The sequence below is a fragment of the Lynx rufus genome, unplaced genomic scaffold (assembly GCF_022079265.1).
Source record: "Lynx rufus isolate CCGP_SWC_20201006 ecotype Redwood Valley unplaced genomic scaffold, mLynRuf1.p SCAF_2, whole genome shotgun sequence".
NCBI lineage: Eukaryota > Metazoa > Chordata > Mammalia > Carnivora > Felidae > Lynx > Lynx rufus.
The window spans coordinates 178825991-178846331 of record NW_025814834.1 but is presented as its reverse complement, the minus strand read 5'-3'; the positions used below and the strand labels follow the sequence as shown (position 1 = coordinate 178846331).

The following is a 20341-nucleotide window of genomic DNA, read 5'->3' as shown; positions in this document are numbered from 1 at the left end:
TCCGGGGCCAGCCCCTTCCCCGCCCCTCAGGCCGCCGCTTCCGCCTCCGCCGTCTCCTCAGCTCCGCCCTGAGCCCACCCCGCGCCCCGAAACTGCCGCCTTCCGCCCCACCTCCAAATCTACGATCTTCTCTTAGGTTGGCAAGAAGAGAGGGATCCAACCATCGCGAGTATTAGAACGAACCGGCATTCCCTGACTCCTTCCCTCCGCGGGGTACGCTGGGGGATGTAGTTCTCCGCTGGCTAGCAGTGCACGGTGGGGTCGGGAAAGTTGATCTCGGAGAACTACAATCGCCCTGGCGGGCCTCACCGGCTCCTTTGCAGTGCATTCTGGGGAATGTGGTTTGCTGTGGCTCGGAGACGCTTCGCTGGGTGGCGGAGCCAGTTCCGAGAAACCACGGTCTGGGAAGGAAGCGTCGGTTTAATTCTCACCCCCACGGCCCAGGCTTGGGTCCTCAGCGGGTGCGCTCTGGAAGGGTCCAGCTGCTGGCAGGACTGCTTTTCCTGGTGGGTTTCACGTCAGACCGTTGTTGGGTTCCCCTTGCTGGGCCCCTGAGTGCTGAGGGTAGAGGAAGATGGTGTTTCCCTTTGCCGGGGGATCCACAACACGACAGTCCTGGTTAGGGTCTTTTGACCACCGAGCAGTACCTGGAGATGGTTGCTTGTTGTGAGGACCCTGCTGAGATCTGGAGGTGGTTGTTAGTTGCTAGTTACTAGGGGGATCTTTGGAATTGTGGTTATGGTGAGATAGTTGTTAATAGAGCTTCACGGAACTCGGTGGAACTTTTAATCCTGCCTCAACCTCACCTAAGTTGGAAGAGGCTTTGGAAGTCACCAGATTCAACGCCTGGCCCAATATTGGAATCCCTTGCACAGCGTGCACTTCTGAAGCTAGGCACCTCGTAACTCAGAAATTAGACTGATCGTTATATACAATTTCAGTTCATAGCAAGATATTTCTTTTCCAAGACGAAATTTTCTTTCCTGTAAATTCCACCCCAGTCCTCCTAATTGAGGAAGGCTTCCAGAGTATATAAAAGGCCATTGTGTTACTTTAGGAGCACACATCACAGCAGTTTTGATGACGTTTTAGAATCTTCCCTCTTTCTTGAGCAGAACACGCTGCAAGCACGTGAAGGTAGTTGGGAGTCCACTAGCCATGGATAAATTCGTCATTCGAACGCCTAGAATCCAGAATAGCCCTCAGAAGAAAGATCCTGGTGCAAAGATTTATAAGCAGGCCACGATTGAATCTCTTAAGGTGAGAGGGGATATGGGACCAGAGAAAATGTGGAAAGGACTGTGATAGCAAGGTGGTGCAGGAGGTGTTCTGTGGAAGACCTGTGAATTCTTTCTTGCTGTTTTCTCCCCAAAAGGTTCCTGATCACTCCTAATTTATTTTCTTCATACCCTATACAGACTTCTATTTATCAAGGCCTGCATGCATTTCTGTTACTTTTCTGATTACTTTGGCTTTATGGTGTGTTTTGCTGTCTGGTAGGACAAGCCCCCTAGGTTATTATTATTATTATTATTATTTTGCAAGATTTTCTGGTTTATTAGGAATGTTAAAGTACCAAATATGATTCTGTGTACTCTGTACAAACTCAATAAGGCTGGGTGATGATACTATACTCTCCTGTCTTACTGGCTGGAACTGTATCACATGGTCTTAACAGCTACAGCTGAAACTGGGAAACAGACTATTTTTTTTTTTTAATTTTTCAATGTTTATTTATTTTTGGGACAGAGAGAGACAGAGCATGAACGGGGGAGGGGCAGAGAGAGAGGGAGACACAGAATCGGAAACAGGCTCCAGGCTCTGAGCCATCAGCCCAGAGCCCGACGCGGGGCTCGAACTCACGGACCGCGAGATCGTGACCTGGCTGAAGTCGGACGTTTAACCGACTGCGCCACCCAGGCGCCCCGGAAACAGACTATTTTGATAAGACTATTTGCAACTTTGACATGTCTGATTTCTGTTGGCAAAGAAGAGGCAAGGGAATAGATACAGGATAGACAACAATGCATCAATGGACATAGGTACCCAATTAATGATCAAGTAAGAATTGTTTCACTACAAACAAACAAACGGTTGTAATTAGTTCCCTTTGCCTTCTTGAACTTCTACATTTCTGGCCTTTTCTTTTTAGTTTCCTTAATGGGCTCCTCCTCTTCCACCAGACTCCTAATATTTGTGCTCCCCAGGGCTTGTCACACTTTATGTATTTGGCCAGGGTGACCTTATTTGTCTTACAGCTTCCCACGGTGATGACTGCCAGATGTGTACCTCCAGCCTAGGTCTCTGAAGGTGAGAGTGGGATCTGGGGCTAGAGAAAATATGCACAGGGCTATGATAGCAAGGCAGCATTCTGAGTACTTAACTTCCGTACTTAGTTGGACTCCTCTTCTAGATGTGCTACGGATTTACCAGACCCTGATTAGAAAGCAGTGCAGGGGAGTATAAACAGAAGCCTTGGTTCTCGGCCCTGTTGTGCAGCTGGGTGATCCTTAGCAAATCATTTCTTACCTGGGATCTCAGTTTGTCCTCATCTGTAAAATGTGGGGGTCGAACCATATCAGTATTTCTTCAAAGGAACATTGTTGTCATTTGGGGCAAGGTTAATTCTTCATGATTTGGAACTGTCCTGTGAATTATAGGACATTTAACATCCTTGGCTTTCAGACACTAAATGCCAACAGCACCTCCCATTGTGATAAGCAAAAATGCCCTCATGTGTTTCCAGGCAGCCCTTGGTTTAGACCTACTGAATTCTAGATGATCTTTTTTTTTAATTTTTTTTTTTTAACATTTTTATTTATTTTTGAGACAGAGAGAGCATGAACGGGGGAGGGGCAGAGAGAGAGGGAGACACAGAATCAGAAGCAGGCTCCAGGCTCTGAGCCATCAGCCCAGAGCTCGACGCGGGGCTCGAACTCACAGACCGCGAGATCGTGACCTGAGCTGAAGTCGGACGCTCAACCGACTGAGCCACCCAGGCGCCCCTTAGATGATCTTTAAAAGTCTCTCCTGGTCTTGGATTTCTGTGCATAATCAGATTTTTCAACTGTCTGTGTTTTATCAGAGTGTTCATGGATACTTGTATACAATAGTGATTCTCAATGACGTGGTGGGCAGGATTGTGGTATCAGACTGGAAGAAAAAGAGGAGGGTAGTAATCGAACTACTCATACACTCACATACAAACACCCAGATTCTAATATACCTCCACCTGCCCCTTCTCCTCTCTGTGTCCCCACTTGGGCCTCAGTTGAGAGTCCCTGTGTGTGAAGATGAGAATATGTCATGTGACGATGGAATCAGAATAAATAATAAGTGTGTATGGGGAATAACTTTCCCCTTAAATGCAGTAGCTTTTCTCTCAAACCTGTTCTTTATTCTCTTGTTTTTACTTTTAAATCCATATGCCAAGAAACTGGGACTAGAAACGTGGAAGCCATCCTTAACTCTTTCCTCTCTTGTATCTAATTTCCAATTCTGCCTCCTAAAAGTCCTTCTTGTCTCTACATCTCCAACTTTAAATTTAAAAATCCCTCATCTAGAGCAGTGCCATGGTCTGTTAACTTGTCTCCCTGCCTTTGGCATTCTCTTTCATTCTCCCCTTCACACTGAAGCCAGAGAAATCAGTCTTAAAAAAAAAAGAAAATCTGTCAGGTGACTTCCCTGCCTAACCCTTCAGCTGTTTCTCATTACCTGTCAATGAAGACATTTCTTTACTTGGCACCCAAGGCCCTCTGTGACCTGGCATCTGCCTGCTTCATCCCCTGCTGCTCTCCTTGTTTACATTCTATCCGGTGCCAACCACTCAATTTTCCAAAGATGGTGTGCTGTTTCTTACCTCTGTACCTTTGCATATGCTGTCCTGTTTGGCTGGAACGGCCTTACGTTCTTGTCCTGGAGGCAATATAGTATGGTAATTAAGAACACAGACTCTGGGGGCACCTGGGTGGCTCAGTTGGTTAAGCAGTTGAGCTTCTGACTCTTGATTTTGGCTCAGTCGTGATCTCTAGGTTTGTGGGATCGAGCCCTGCATCAGGCTCTGCACTGATGTCATGGAACCTGCTTGGGATTCTGTCTCCCTCTCTCTCTCACCCTGCCCCACTCATGCACACACTCTCTCTCACAAAATAAACATTTAGAAAAAAAAAAAAAAAAAAAGAACAAAGTTTAAATCCCAGCCATGCCACTTACTGTTTGCATGACCTTGGGCGAGTCATTTAATCTCTCTGTGTCTTTCTTCATAAAGTGGGATTAATGAACTATCTATTTTATAAGGTAGTTTTGAAGTTTGAGTGAGCCAATATATGTAAAGTGCTTGGAACCGAGACTGGCACATAATAAGTACTTGTGCAAGTGTTTGCTGTTATCATCAATTTATGACCTCCAGTTTATTCACTATGACCTAGTTCAAGAGTCTCCTCTACTATGAGGCCTTTCCTGACCACCCCTCTGTCTCCCAGACAGAAAGCCAATCTAATCACTCCGTTCTATAAGCCATCCCTGTATCTTAAACATGACCCTGTCACTGCACTCCTTTGTGCTATATTGTGTCTTTTTTAATGCTATATCCTACTATACTCTGAGCTTCTTGAAAGACTGTCTGACTGATTTTTGCGTCCCTGGTACCTGGCACAGGGCTTGGTACATAGAAGATCACTGTGTATTTTTCTGAATGATTAAATGAACTAAAACACTAAAAGCCTTGGCATTGTGTATGAGACCCTGTTCTGCCCCAGTGAGCCTTCTCATCTCATCCCTTATGGCTCCCCATTCCCAAGAATGCATTCCAGCCACACCCGTTCTTTGCTGTTCTCTGTATAAACTAGTTTCTTTCATGTCTCCAGTGATTTGACTTGATGCTGGTCCCTTTTCCTGGCAAACTTTTTTCTTTCTTTCTTTCTTTTTTTCCTTCTTTCTTTCTTTCTTTCTTTCTTTCTTTCTTCTTTTTTTTTTTTATGGAGACAATGCTTCTCATTGGTGAACCCACTCAAGTGCGACTTTCCTTGTGATTCCTAGATTATAAGTTTCATGAGTACAGGGACCTTGGGTATTTTATTTACCTCCTGTCACAGTGCTTGGCATATATTAAATGGTTAAATAAGTGAGTGTTGAAGTGCTTTCTGAGTCCTTTGGAGGGAATTAGTCCTTCCCTCTTCAATACTGTCTCAGCACTTCAAATATCCTCATAACACGTACCTTACTGTATTGTGATGATCAGATTACCTGTACTTTTCCCCAGTCTACTATGAATTCCTGAGCACTGAGACCACAGTGTCTTATTATGTTCTGATTCTGCTCCAAGACCTAACACAGTGCCTGCATGTAAAAATTTATTGACTAAATAATAATCATTCTTATTTGGGGATGCCCTTGCAGGGTCTGTATAGTAAACTATTTAACAAATATTATTACAAAACAACTTCATGCCCAGCACTATGCTACATACTCCAGGGAACATAAAAGAAATTAAAAATTTTTTTCTAAATGTTTATTTATTTATTTATTTATTTATTTAATTTTTTTTAATGTTTATTTATTTTTGAGACAGAGAGAGACAGAGCATGAACAGGGGAGGGTCAGAGAGAGAGGGAGACACAGAATCTGAAGCAGGCTCCAGGCTCTGAGCTGTCAGCACAGAGCCCGATGCGGGGCTCGAACTCATGGACCGTGAGATCATGACCTGAGCCGAAGTCGGACGCTTAACCGACTGAGCCACCCAGGTGCCCCAATGTTTATTTATTTTTAAGAGAGAGAGAGAGAGAGAGACAGAGCACAAGCAGGGGGGAGGGGAAGAGAGAGAGAGAGGGAGACACAGGATCTGGAGCAGGCTCCCAGCTGTCATCACAGAGCCTGATGCAGGGCTCGAACTCAAATCGTGAGATCATGACCTGAGCTGAAGTGGGATGCTTAACCGACTGAGCCACCCAGGTGCCCCCATAAAAGAAATTTAAGATGAAAGTATGAACCCTCATGGGACTTCCTATTGGAGGATCATATTATAAGAAATTAATAAGTAATGATAGAAAATCATATGTGATCCATTACAAAACTGTTGTTTAGACAGTAAAGGTTAAGAGATAAGAGGAGAGAGTTCAGTGTCTGTTTAGTGCTCAGAGCACCTTAAAGATTTGAAAAGATTTGGCGAGGTAGAGGGAAGTAGTGACGTATAACCACTTAATAGTAAGTAGTTCTTGCTGCTCTCTTCCCTTTGTCCATGCACACATGCTTGCTTTATGTATACACAATGACAAATTAAAAATAAGTTGAGTTAAATTTGCATTTTAAAGAGATCTACTCTGCCAAGTAACTTATTCCCACATACCAGTGTCACATTTAACTGCCAAGAATCTGCTGAATGTTCAAGCCTCAGTTTCCTCATCAGTAACATTAGAAATAACTATAACCTGCAGGGTTGTTATGAGAGCTAAATAGATAAATACATATTGAAAGGGCTAAGCATTGTGCATGTCATATAGTAAAACTGATCAGTAATGTTCTCTTTTCATGTGTGGAAAAGGAGGGGCTTGTGTGGTAACACTAGAGCTGGGAACAGTGATGATGATAGCGATGGTCATGATTACAGCTAACATTGAGCCTGTTTCTCTGGGCCAGGAATTGTGCAAAGTGCTTTACATATATTAACTCTTTAACCTCTGATAACAGCTCTATGAAATGGATGCTTTTATCATTTATATTTTACAGATGAATCTAAGCCACAGAGAGATTAAGTAGCTTGCTCAAGGTCATGCAGCTTTAAGTGGCAGAGCTGGGATTTGACCTAGACAGTCTAGTTCCACTGTCTGCCCCCTACAGGGTGAACTAAGAAAGTGGAGGTTTCTGAATGTCAAGCAGAAGAGGTATAAAAATCTTGGATATTGGGGCCATTGTACTTCTGTTATCGGTATATTACAAGTAATTTTGCCGTAGCCTTATCACATTCAGTAGAAGTGATACCCAATAGAGCGTGTGTAATATACATTTGAATGGTAGAGGTTAATTTGGTTAATCTCGTCTTACTTCCTGAAGGGAAAGTGATTTCCTCTATTGGTTGCAACAGGAGATTTTTTTTTAATTGTTATTAAAAGATTCAAGAATATGTGAATTCTTTTAGGTTCAGCACTTTAGAATGTTCTGTAAACCTTTCCTCCTTCTGTAGGATGGAGCAGCCAATAGATTGTCCCCTGCCCCCTCTGGTGGGATGGTTTCCATGTTATTGCTTATGAGTGAATCATTTTCCCTAATTGGTTTTGTCAAACCCGATGTTTCAGCCATCCACAACTATAAGACCAGATGGTATAGGAGAGAGCACGTCGTTCTGGTGATAACCTTTCCACTGCTCATTGTAGCTTCCCCTTTGATACTTTGTGTCCACTTCCCTTGTTCCTCTAAATAATTCAGATAATAACTTGAAATATCTCTTTTGAGACCCATATTTGGACAGAAATAAGGAACATTCTTGGATATATGTGGAATTCTGTTCTGGAATTGACTGCAGATTTTTCTATTTCTGAGCTAAAATTTCGGATCTGAAAACTATACTGGATTTAGTCCTCGAGGGTAGAGATGACTTGTTCAATAATACCTAGTGTGGCAGGGAATAGAGAGACAAATAAATTGTCCCAACCCTCAAATTGCTTAGTCAGTGGTGAAGACAGCCTTATAAATAAGTATGTGCATAAAATGCAGATACAGTGGTAGGAATGTGTCCAGATTACAAAGGACTTAAAAGGGAGTGTGGTCAAATTTGGTAGGAGAGAGTCAGGAAAGGCCTCATAGAAGACGGGATGCTCGAAAGGAGTCTTAAAATATAGGTAGGTGTTTATCATATGGTTGAGGCAAAAAAAAGAGCATCCCAGGCAGAGGGTGTGAAACACTGCAATTCATTTAGGCAGCTTCAGATAGTTTGCTATGTAGCTGGAGCAAATTATGAAGCTGCAAAGGATGTCAGGAGCCAAGTCATGTAAGGCCTTTTATTCCATGCTAGAGTTTGGGCTTCTGTAGTTCCATATACTAGAATGATCTCATGTGGAATCCCTAACCTCATTCTAACCATGTAGAAATGCTAGATAAAAAGTCTCTAATACAGAGCTGAGCTTGAAAGCAAGAACGAGAAATCTTCAGATGCCAGAAAGAGAGAGGAAATTCAAACCCTAAGCTTTAAGTGGGGGCTGAAGCTGAACAGTTTTATGAAACTAGATACAATGTTTGGGGTGTGAAGTTTTAGGGCCAGTGTGGGGCCTAAGGCCTCAGGCTAATAATTCCTACTTCAAGCTGGGAGCCAAAACAGGTCTACCATGATTGTGAAAAATGAACTAGAAAAATTCCATCCACTATTCCAAGGCAATAGCATGAAAATGATGATCTTCTCAGGGGTTTTGGATGGAAAAAGAATTGACTATAATAAATTAGAACCCCATACTTACTACTATGTGTGGTTTTAAATTTACACTCTTAGCAAAGCAGGAAAAAAGTGAACATAACTGGCATAGATCAGAGAAATCCAGAGGCTTTGGCCAAGGCAAATGTGAGATTTCCTGTTAAAACACCTCACACCCTAGGACACCAGATCCCCATGGAAATAGTCTCCATTGAAGATGAACTCATGGTCAAAATTACCCAGAGGGAGAATGAGCAGATAGAGATAAATAATAGCATTTCTACCCCAAGAAGTGGCAATAAGAGCACAACCTGAAAGAGATCTTAAATATGTGAATTTTATAAAGAAAAGATGAGATACTGTAAGAAAAAAACAAAAGACTATGAAAAGAAATTGGGCACATTTTGAGGAAAATATTAAGTTGTCCTATGAAAAAATTATTCCTTGATGGAGACATGGAACAGGTTAAAAGTAGACAAGCCATAGCTACAGAGAGAAATAGTGGATTGGAAGCTTGAGGCGAGGAAATCACTTAGAATTCATTCCAGAGAAATAGAGAAAAATATGAAAGAACAGTTAAGGTACACGAAAGGATAGACAAGTCATTTATATTTCTAGTAGGGATTTCTGAAGCCGAAGCTTGTGAGGAGGATACTGATACAGATTTCATAGAGCATATGTCTTAAAAAGTATAATAACGAACACTATAATGATAGAAATAGAATGTATAATTTGCCAAAGAAAAGATCAAAGAAAACTCAAGCTGTTACAATCAAAGATAAGAAAGGAAAAGTAAAAGAAGCAAAGAGGAAGTATATCCAGTTATATCAGTAATCATAATAAATGCGAGTGGCTTAACCATGCCTGTTAAAAGATAGAGATTCTCAGATTGGATGGGGAATGGGGGCAAAATAAAGCAACCATAGGCTATTTAAAGCATAATGACCCAGAAAAGTTAAAAGGCAAGGGATGGAAGACGATATCGAATATGTCACAGGCAGGAGTTCATCCTAGCAATGTTTACAACAGGAAAAATGTTGGGTGGGGTGACCCTAAATATCCATTAGGGGAATAGATTTTAAAATTCTAAGACATTTGTGTGTAAAAATAATGGAATACTATCCATTACTATTAAGTGGATCAACTGGGTTTATGTATATGAGTATGAGTGAATGGAGAAAATATATTGAGTGAAAAAAAGCCTTTTGCAGAATGATATGATATTTATACTTTACATCTTCTTCCTATTGAAAATATCCCCTTAACTGGCTTCATTTATTTATTTTGCATACCATATACCACTGACAGTATTGTTTTGTATTGTAGCAGATCATAACAAAGAACTTGTCTCCCTTCTGGCTAAAGCACCCCAAGGCTGAGAACAAAGCAAAGTGTTCCCAGATGAGATTCTAGACTATGCAGAAATTGTGAAGGCAGTACATGAAGACCAGTTTCGGAATCCCGAACCCATCACCTACTCTAGGCCATAAAGAAGGTTGAAATTAAAAGAAGAGAGGAGAGAGTTCCCTTGGATATAGTGGGAGGGCTGTGGTATTTTCACTTGGAGAACTTGACCTCTGTACCTGGATCTGGTGGACACAGAGACCAGATCTGTGCCTGGGAAAGACTAAAAACAGAGAGTGGCTGAATGGGAAGGCTCGTAACCCTTAGAATTCTTCAGGGCAAAGATGAGGATATAGCAGAAAAAATGCGAGCTGGCCTGGAGTTGATTTAAAGGGGTTAAGTTCACAAGGATCATTGGAAGGTCAGTGGGACCCCCACAGAGAGCGTGTGTAAAGTGGTTTGCCGAAAACTGGGGGCTTGCGGGGAGTTGGAAGTGGCTGGCTAGAAGAGGCATTGCCAACACTACAGGGATGGCAAGTGAGGTCTCCACAATGGGGGCTCTCTGAGGAACCACAGAAACACCTCAAAAGAAAAAAGAGTCTGCTTTCCGAATCTGCCAAGTCTAGAGAGCACACTAAAACCGGACTAGTGTAGTATCACAAAAGAGGAGAAGGCTTTTCCTGTCCCTTACCTCTCCTCCTTTTCCCAGCTTCAAACCTGGAAGGGTCAGAGGCCAAAGCAAACAAGCAGATGGGGGAAGGGGAAGCAAAATGGGGAGAGGAGTCAGACCTTTCCCACCATGGGCTGCTAGGTTGGAAGCAGACCCCAGCCAGGGAAGGAAATTGAGATTTTGTTGTTGTTGCTTTTTATTGAACTATAACCTGTATATAGAAAAGTGAACAAATCATGAATGTGCATCTTGACAGATTTTCACAAAGTGAACACACCTGTGTCACCAGTATCCAGATCAAGAAACAGAACATTACCAGAATCCCAGAAGCCCTCTGTGCCCCCTTCCTTTCCCTAATTGGGCCTACCTCCCTGGGGAAATAACCATCCAAGACAGTATTTTTTTGTAATTATGAAAGCAACTTTATTATTTTGTCTTTCAGTTTAATTTTTTTAATTCTTAGCTGAAATAACTTCAGAACTATGAAAAAGTTGCAACAGAGTACAAGGAACTTCCTCATCCCCTTCACCCAGATTCCTTAAGTGTTCATATTTTACACCAAATGGAGAGATGCATATCAACTTGAAGGTGGTGATTTCTCTTAGAAACAGGAGCGAAATGAGTTTAGTGAAGGGTGTAAGGAGACAAACTTTAGAATGTTTTGTTATTTTATGGGAAATGGCAAAATGTTAACTTTTTTTCAGTTATAAATATTCTGTACCTTATTATGTGTTTCAGAGTTTTAAAAACTTTTCAAACAAGAGAGTTTGACTTTTATCATCTAGGAAGTGGGGAGCTGTTGAAGTATGCTTTTTATTGTTAAAATAAATATGCCTTTATGGCTTCTTTGCTTTCTATCCTTGCTTGTGAATGAAGACACTTAAGTGAGCTATAAGGTTGATTCACCTTAGTATCAGTTTTCTTTTCTTTTCATCCTTATTGCCTCTCTCTGCTAAGTGCCCAGCAGTGTCTGACATGGTTAGATTAAAACTTGCACTTTTCCTAATAGATGTAACTCTCTTCCTGATTTGCAGTAAGCGGGACCTGCTTTTAAGCAATTACCCATCATTTGGGGCCATCATGTACTGTGCTTTGGTTCAGGTCATAATCAATAATTCATATGTCAATAGGAGCCCCATTAACTCAGGTGAAGGCAGATGTTTTTCTAATGAAAATGTTCCATTTCCAAATGACTTTTCTTTTTCCCAGAGAGTTGTGGTTATAGAAGACATAAAAAGGTGGAAAACTACGTTGGAGCTTCCTGGTCAGACCAGAGAGAATCTAGTTGAAGCTTTACGAGAATTAAAGAAGAAAATACCCTCCAGGGAAGTGTTAAAATCAACAAGGATAGGTATGTTCTTCTGAATTTTATGAAAAGTGCTTATATTTTGTCTCTTCTTCCTCTCTTCCCTGCCTCAAACATTAAGTTATCTATCATATCAGTGCCTCTCAGACTGTCCGTGGTGAAGGACCATTGTTTAAAAAATTCTCCATTGGTTGCAGACCAATACTTCTATAACACATAATAAAAATTTCCAGAAAAATAAAATTAAAATATACAAAATACAAGCCCCACTTCTTCTTCTTCTTCTTCTCCTTTTTTTTTTTTTTTTTTTTTTTTTAGATTCAACGGATACAGAATTACTCTGTCAAATTGCTATTAAAGTTTCTTAATACATACTTCAGTTTCTGTACTTACCTCATAGACTGGTAACCAGCAGTGATCTAGGGATAACATTTTGAGCGCGTTTGATGCAAGGTGTGTAGAAATGAATGAGACATGGTTTGTCACCTCAAGGAACTTGAGGTTTGGTAGGAGAAACAAGTGTGTAGGCAATGAGGAGCAGAAAATATTATAGGTTATAAATAAAAACATATAAAGAGTATCCTGGATATCATTTACTCTGTACAAGGTCCCTCCTGGCACAAAGGACAGAGCAGTCACCTACATCTGGGAAATTCAGAAAAGATTTCATGGAAGAGATGATATTTCCGCTAAATCTTGACAGTTAAATCTTAGCTTTTCTGTCTTGAGCAGAAATAACTTGCAGAGTGTGGTTTGTAAAAACAAAATGATGGCAACATTTGCTGCGACATCCTTTATTACAGCATTGAGATGTTTAAAAGGTAAGTCAGGGACTACGTTGAATTGCCATTTTAGTACAGTACACAACTGTGAATAATATGTAAGGGAGGGCCAACATGTGTTCCTCAAGCTGCTCCCAGCTCCCTAGGGAGTCCAGGGTAGTCATTCACAGCTGCTGTTCTTGCCCTCGCCAGTGCAACCAATGCCTTCTCTGCCTCCCCTTGACCTCTTGTTCATGGGAAGCAAAAGAGAGAGCAGCTTCAGACTGGCGCTAACAGCTGGCAAGAGCTGTGTGGAATCCCCCAGAGGGCCCCCCAAGAGTCTCGAGAGTTGCACCCCTGTAATATAAACCAGAATCTGAGAAAATTAGATGCTTAAAGAACATAAAACCCCATCATTACAGCCAAGGAGATTCTCCCATCTGCTGCTGGATTTTCTCTTTATAAGTCGTGGTCACTAGAGGGCAATAAGACCATTCATATGAGCGGATAAGGTATTTCCACCAGTAGAGGGTACTAGTGATTAATATTTTGTGACATGTATATATGTACATATGTGTATGTGTATGTTCATATTTAGGCACACACCACAAATGCCATTTCTGCTCAGATCATAAATATCAACGGAATAGGCTGGAATTGTCCCATACACACAGAACAGATGATCATTTAAAAATATATATTTCTGTTTATGGGGTGCTTGGCTGGATCAGTCAGTAGAGCAGGTGACTCTTGATCTTAGGGTTGTGAGTTCAAGCCCCACATTGGGCACAGAGATCAATTAAAAAAAAATTATTTGTCCTTTGAGTACAATTGCGAGTGTGCTTTTAAGAATGGATGTGTCTGATGTTCATAGATTTCAATTCAAGGATCATAATGAAACCATAACAAGGAGGCTTAACTTAGGAGGAGCTGGAAATTATCCAACTTTTGATTCCTGACCTTACCCTAAGCCCTCCCTAAACCTGAGGTTGTATGGAATATAGGGGTTTCTTGGTTCCTTTGTAGTTACTTCAGTTGCTAGGCTGAAGATTCATTTGGATCATTGCCTAAAAATGTCTCCATTCTTCTACCTTTAGCCTCCTGCCTGTCCATATCTTGTGGGCTAAAAGGGACAAATATTTACTGACTACTTTGTGCTAGGAACTGCACTGGCATAATAATAAAGGAGACAGATATTGCCCTCTCCTTTTTGGATCCTGCAGTCTAATGGAAGGACAGACAGTTTAATAAGAGTTTATCATACAGTATGATGAGTGCTCTGGTGATGGGTAGAAGCTAGCCAAAGGAGTATATGCATTGGGAGTAGAGAAGAAGGTGTTGAAGAATGTGTTAGATAGTGGGTAACATGTGCTCTTTACAGAGGACTGGAGGGGGGAGAGAACATGATGCATTCCAGAAACTAAAAGTTTGGTGTGTGTGAAATGTAATAAACGGGAAAGTGTGGCAAGAAATGAAACTGGAGAGGCAGTCTGGACCAGATGGAAGAGGCTCTTTGTAAGCCTGTTTGGTCTTAGTGTGTGTATTAGTTGTCTATCCCTGTGTAAAAATCATCCCCAAATTTAGCAGCTTAAGCTTTTGTTATCTCACATAGTTTTTTAGAGGGTCAGGAATCTGGAAGCTGCTTATTTGGGTGGTTCTGGCTCACGGTCCTTTAAGAGGTTGCATTCAAGCTGTTGGCTGGGGCTGCAGTCATCTGAAAGTTTCACCAGGGCTTGAGGATCTCACGATGGCTCATTCACTGAACTGCTGGCAGGAGGCCTCAGTTCCTCATCACATGGGCCTCTTCTTATGGCTGCTTATGACACGGCAGCTGACTTACCCAGAACAAGAGACCCAAGAGAGAACAACCAAGATGGATGCCACAGCGTGTTTCATTACCTAATCTTGGAAGTGACAAGGTATCGCTTCTGTCACCGAGACCAACCCAGGTAAAATTTGGGAGGCAACTGCATACAGGTTATGAACACCAAGAGGTAAGGATCTTTGGAGGCTATTAGTAGATTGGCTACCACAATATGTATTTCTTTTTTTTTTTTTTTTTAATGTTTGTTTATTTTTGAGAGAGAGAAAGTGCAAGCAGGGGAGGGGCAGAGAGAAATGGGGACAGAGTATCTAAAGTGGGCTCTGTTAACAACAGAGAGCCCAGTGTGGGGCTCAAACTCATGAACCATGAGATGACCTCAGCTGAAGTTGGATGCTCAACCAACTGAGCCACCCAGATGCCCCCAAAGTGCTTCTCTTTCATTATTCCTTCATTTTTGGATTCTACAATTAGAAGTATGTTTAGACCTTTTATTTTCCATACCCCTTAGCTTGTCTGTCATAATCCTATCTCCTTATCCCATAGAATTGCAGTAAATTTCTTCAGATATATATCTTCCAAGTCATTAATTCTCTCTTCAGCTCACTCTAATCAGCTGTTGAACCCATTCACTGAGTTTTTTGTTTCAAAAACTGTTTTACATTTTTATAAAATTTCCCCCCAATCTGTCTCTTTTAAATATTGTTTGTACATCCTTGTGATAGTGCCTTTGATTTCTTTAAATATTAATGTATGGTTCTTCTGTATACTTCATCTGACTATTCTAATATTTATAGTCCTTGGGGGTTTAAATCTTTGTTTCTTCTGAGTCTTATGGTGCTTGCCTTTCCATGTGCTCGTTGATGTTTAATTGTGAGCTCATTGTTTTCTTTTAATCCATGGAAATTCTGTGGGGTTAAGTTGGAGCTTATCTCTAGAGGGGATTTACTTTTTTTTTTTTTCTTTCTGCCAGTAGTCAAGGACCACTTCTTACCTGGAATACTTTAGCACACCTTGCAAAGATCCCAGCCCAGTATCAGAGTCCAACTAACCGGTTAACTCTCCCACTTCACCATGGGCCCAAAGCTAAGTATTTTAGTAACATCGCTGTTGACATCACCCCTTAGGATAACCCTACTTCTTTAGCCTCTGTCTACTTTTTTTGAGGGAATGAAGTGACTTTTGTCCAGAATTTATCTAGTATATTGCAGTGCAAGGGTAGCTTTAGTCCATCGTAAAGCCTGAGTTCTTAAGGATAAAAAGTGGTTGCATCGAAGTGTTTTGAATGGAGGAGTGACATATTCAGATTTGCGTTTTAGGGAAATCTGTCTACCAGAAGAGTGTTGGAGAAAAGCAAACCTAGAGGCAGGGAGGCCAGTTAAGATGCAATTGAAATGTCTGGGTGAGAAATGAGAGTGACCTGGATCGGATAGTCATTGTGGGTATGGAGAAGTGTGGTTGGAATCAAGAGATTAAAATCCGAAGGATGTAGATATTGATTGGATATTGGGAATGAAGATAAAGGAACGAAGGTTGAGGCCCAGACTTCTCATATGGGCAAATTGGTGGATGGCAGTACCACTTATTACCATAGAGATGGGGGAAATAACAAGTTCCATTTTAGACTTACTGTATTTGATATACTGTGGGGCATCCAAGAGGAAATGTCCAACAAGATGTTGGATGTACAAGGCTGAAGCTAAGGAGAGACTATAAATATACACTTGAGAGTCATCATCAGCATATAGCTAGAAACTGAGGCAACAGAACTAAGAAGCTTGCCCGGGGAGAGTATATAAGAAAAGCTAAGAGCCAAGTCCAAAATCCTGAGGCACACCAGTATTTAAGAGACTTATAGAAGGAAACTGAGAAGGTGTGACCAGGAAAACAGGAGGGAATGCTGTCATGCAGTGGGAAGGAGTGGGCATTTGCTGGGGGGGGTGGGGGGGGGGGAGTGTCAGTATGTCCATTGTTGTCAAAGGGCCAAATAAGCTAAATCTAAAAATTGCATGTTAGATTTTGCAAAGTAAGGTCATTAACAGTTTTGATGAAGACAGCTTCAAAGACAAGGTTAGGAGCAGAAACGGGAAGAGTAAGGAAGAAGTAAGGAAATGAAACCGGCCCTTTTAAAAAATTTTGTATTGAAAGAAAAGAGAGGCAGCAGTATCAGAAAAGAAATGTGGGATGGAAGAAAGTTCTGACTTTTGGAACAGGAGAGAAGCCAGCCTGCGGAGTGACAGGTTCATAGAGGGAACCTGGTCTGGGCAAACGGACTGGACTTAGCAGGGACTGACTGTGGAAGTGACAGGGAATGAGGATGCCAACATGCCTTTCGCTTTGTTGCCCTCTCCTCCAGCTCATCCTGTCTGCCCTCAGACACACTCAGATCTTCCCCTTTAACTGTCTGCTGCATCTTCCAGGCACCTGTTTCTCTTTTATAGCCAAATTCCTTTAAAAATGATTGATACGCATTCACAACTCCCATTCCCGCCCCTCCCATTCCTTCATTAAACCCTTTCCATCCTGGCTTCTCCTACACCACTGTTCTTTCCTCACAGGACACGAGTGATTTCTTTCTACCCAGATCCAGTACTCTTGTCTCATTTCTCATCTTCCCAGAACTGTGAACTTGAGACCATTGATTACTCTCTTTTCTGTTGACATAAATGGCACTGAACCTGTTGCCCATTCTGTGTCTGTTATTTTATATGTTTATTTCTTTCATATGCCTTATCTGACTTTATAATTAACTCATTTTTTGGCTTCTTTGTCTTTTATTTGCTAAATCGCAGCTCTGTGCCTGCAGGACCATGCTATTTTATTCACCAGTGCTTTTGAAGCATTAGTGTGGCATATAGCAGCAGCTCAGGATATGTTCATCAAATCAGTGAAAACGACAGGGTCAAGGATTCCCTCCATGGCTCTTTCTAGCTTTGTATATGCTGTTTCTTGCCCTTGTCTCTTTCTTCAGTCCTTGTCCCTTTCCCCAAACAGAAGGGACTTTAGAGTACCTACCCAAAGAGCTTGTCCACTTCAGCTTAACTGAGGCCTTATTTCAGGTAATTCTTGGGCATATATATCTCCTAGCCTGATTCATTTTTGAGTCTTAGACTTTTAGAAATATTCCAGTTTATATTCCTGCCATTTTCTTAAAATCTTACTAATTTAATGGGTAAAAATAGCATCTTGTTTTTCATTTGCTGCATAGAATGAATTGTTTTCTGTGTTTATAGGCACTCTCTTCTTTGTGAATTGTATTCTTTGTTTACTGTTGAGATCTTTTAATTTTTGTTATCTATTTCTGAATTCTATAAATGTCAATGTTGTAACACTTTTAAATCCATTTAGCTACTTGAATTTGTAAAGAAGGAAACTAAGACCCAGGAAGATGAAGTGACTTATCCAGGGCCACTTAGCGAGGTTAGCACTAGCAATGTAATGAGAACCCAGGTCTCTTGGGGCAGCGTTCTTTCCTGGTTAGCAGACTGTCATTGTGCCCTGGACCCCAGCCATATGTGCCTTTATTTTATTGGAGCATTTCTATGGGTTCTGCCATCTGCTCAAACTCACCTCTTTTAAGTCAGAATTTAGTGCCATTTCTTATGTACCCCAGTTGGGAGTTTTCTCCTTGTATTCCCATTTTAGTCAGCATCTCTTGGATTTTGCTCTGACGTAAACTCTCTTAGGTAGAAATGTCCAACAGGCAATCGGAGATGTGGGATTGAAGTGCATATGAGAGATTTAAGACTCAAAATACATGTTTGGAAGTTCATCTGCCTGGAAACATTTGCTTAAAGTCACCTAAGTGGATGAATTCTCTGAGTAAAAGAACAGATTAAAGGGGTGAAGGATTGAACCTGAGCGAATGTCTGTGGAGGGGAAGCGGGAGGAGGAAGAGGAACCAGTGAAGAGGTAGAGGGAGTGTAATTAAGAAGGAGGAGGGAGAGAGCCAGGGCAGTACAGTGATGTGCAGGCCCAGGAGGAGAGTGTTTTAAGAGGCAGGAGAAATGTGTGCCCTCACTATTCTCAAGTGGTCTGGGAAGTCGAGGGCTGGCTGGACAAAAGCCTTTGGACCTAGCACTTAATTAAGGGCTCTGTGACTGGATACCTTTATTATAGAGGAAATAAGTGGGCAAGGAGTACTGGGTAAATGTCTCGTAAGGCCGTGGAGTGAACAAGCATGCTCCCCTTTTTTCATATTGTATACATGAATATTCTGGGGAAAGTTTTATGTCAGTCCTATTGATCTGATTTCAGAGACGTCTTACTTTCATTCACGACTGGTTAACAACAGCAAAAAACCCTGTACTTCCAAAGTACTTTCCCATCTATGATCTCATTTGATCCACTTAACAAGTGTGTGAGGGAAACGTTATGATTTTCTCCATTTTACAAATGGGAAACTGAAGCTTAGAGAGTTTGAAGGAACTTGCCCTAGGTCAGAAAACCAAATAATAAGTGACAAAGCTCTGATGTACTTACACCATGTCATGCCACCTCTTGAAACCTAAAGGCGCACCTTTGTCCCTGGTAAACTCTTACTTTTCCTTCACTTGAGACCCAGATGAAACAGTCTTCTATGTGAAGCTAAAAATGTTTGTTGGATGAATAAGTGAGTTAGTGAGTGGGTGAATGAATGGGTGTGCGATTTAACTTGATAAAGGTTATGGAATAAGTTAGTGGTAAAGACCTTCCAAATGTCCTTTTCTTTTCGATTTGTCCCATAGATTGTCACTGCTTCAGCAATCTTGACGTACTTATAGATTCCTGTATTCATTTTCCATTGAATGGTGCCATGACAAAGTGCCACAAAATTAGTGGTTGAAAACCTTGAAACACAGATTTATTTATTATCTTATAGTTTTATAGGTCAGAAGTTCAGGACAGGTCTCATTGGGTAAAATCAAGGTGTTGACAAGGCTGTCTTCCTTCCTGGATATTCTAGGGGAGAATCTGTTTCCTTGCCTTTTCTACTTTCTAGAAGCGCCTGCATTCTGTGGCTCATGGTTCCCTTCCTTCATCTGTAGAGCTGGCAGTTGTGGGTCGAATTCTTACACTTAAACCTCTCCAACATAAGCCTTCTGTCTCTTCTACTTTTAAAGACCCATGTGAGTATACTGGGCCCACTTAGATAATTAAGGCTAATCTCCCCATCTCAGGGTCCTTAACATTAATCTCATCAAAGTCCCATTTTCCATGTGAGGTAATATATTCACAGGTTCTGAGGATTAGGGCATGGATATCCTTGGGAATCATTATTTTTCTTACCACAGCCCTTAAGTTATGCCATGCTATTTCAGGTTCTATGTTCTCGTTCACTGTACTTCTCATGTGAGTCCTGTCTTCTTGAGTCATTGTCGAGACTCAAGACGAGAATTACCTCTTTTCGTGGTGTTCCCCTTTGCCAGCTGAATTGACTCCTCTGTCCTTTTGATCCCCCTGGGTTTCCCCTTCAATACTGTCTTAGGACCCTGGATCTGCCTGTAATACTTTCATATTTTGTTTTGTTTAGGTGTCTTCTCCTAGGCTTAGACCTACCTAGAGCTCCTTGAGTACAGGATTGTCTTATTCAACATTCTATCCTAGGGTCTAGCACAAGACCTGGTATATACTTTGTATTCAGTAATGTTTGCCAAATGAGCAAAAAGACTGCTTCCTGCAGGGAATTCGTCTTAACAATGTGTTGGGATGCAGAAACCCCCTACCCTTAAACCTAGGGGACTGGACTTAGATCATAAGACCAGCCAGGGGCACTGCTTGCTTTAAAACATAAACTTCATGGAGCACATAATGACTTTGCAGATCATTAACTTCCTTGATGTAGCTACTGACCAACTTGTGACCTTGGGGTAAGGTCACAGAGCCTCATATTTTTTCATCTCAGTCAGGAGGAGGTAGGACTGTATCATTACCAGAGACAAGAGTATAGGATTAAAGCGTGAGCTCTGGAGCCACTTTGCCTACATTTGAAACCTGGTCCTGCTTCTTACTTGTGGTGTCCCACAAGTCACTTAATTTCCAGTTCCTTAGGTTCTTTACC

General features: G+C 41.5%; 1 protein-coding gene across 1 annotated transcript in view; it reads left to right on the top strand.

Annotated features, from left to right (window-relative positions):
• Positions 1–111: 111 nt before the first annotated feature.
• The window catches only part of TCEANC2 (transcription elongation factor A N-terminal and central domain containing 2), a 37069-nt gene continuing 16839 nt past the window's right edge, over positions 112–20341 (top strand). The window contains exons 1-3 of the mRNA XM_047086046.1: positions 112–506; positions 1116–1260; positions 11622–11763. Of these exons, the coding sequence (XP_046942002.1) occupies positions 1159–1260; positions 11622–11763 (244 nt within the window). The 5' untranslated portion in view covers positions 112–506; positions 1116–1158. The remainder of the gene's footprint in view (positions 507–1115; positions 1261–11621; positions 11764–20341) is intronic.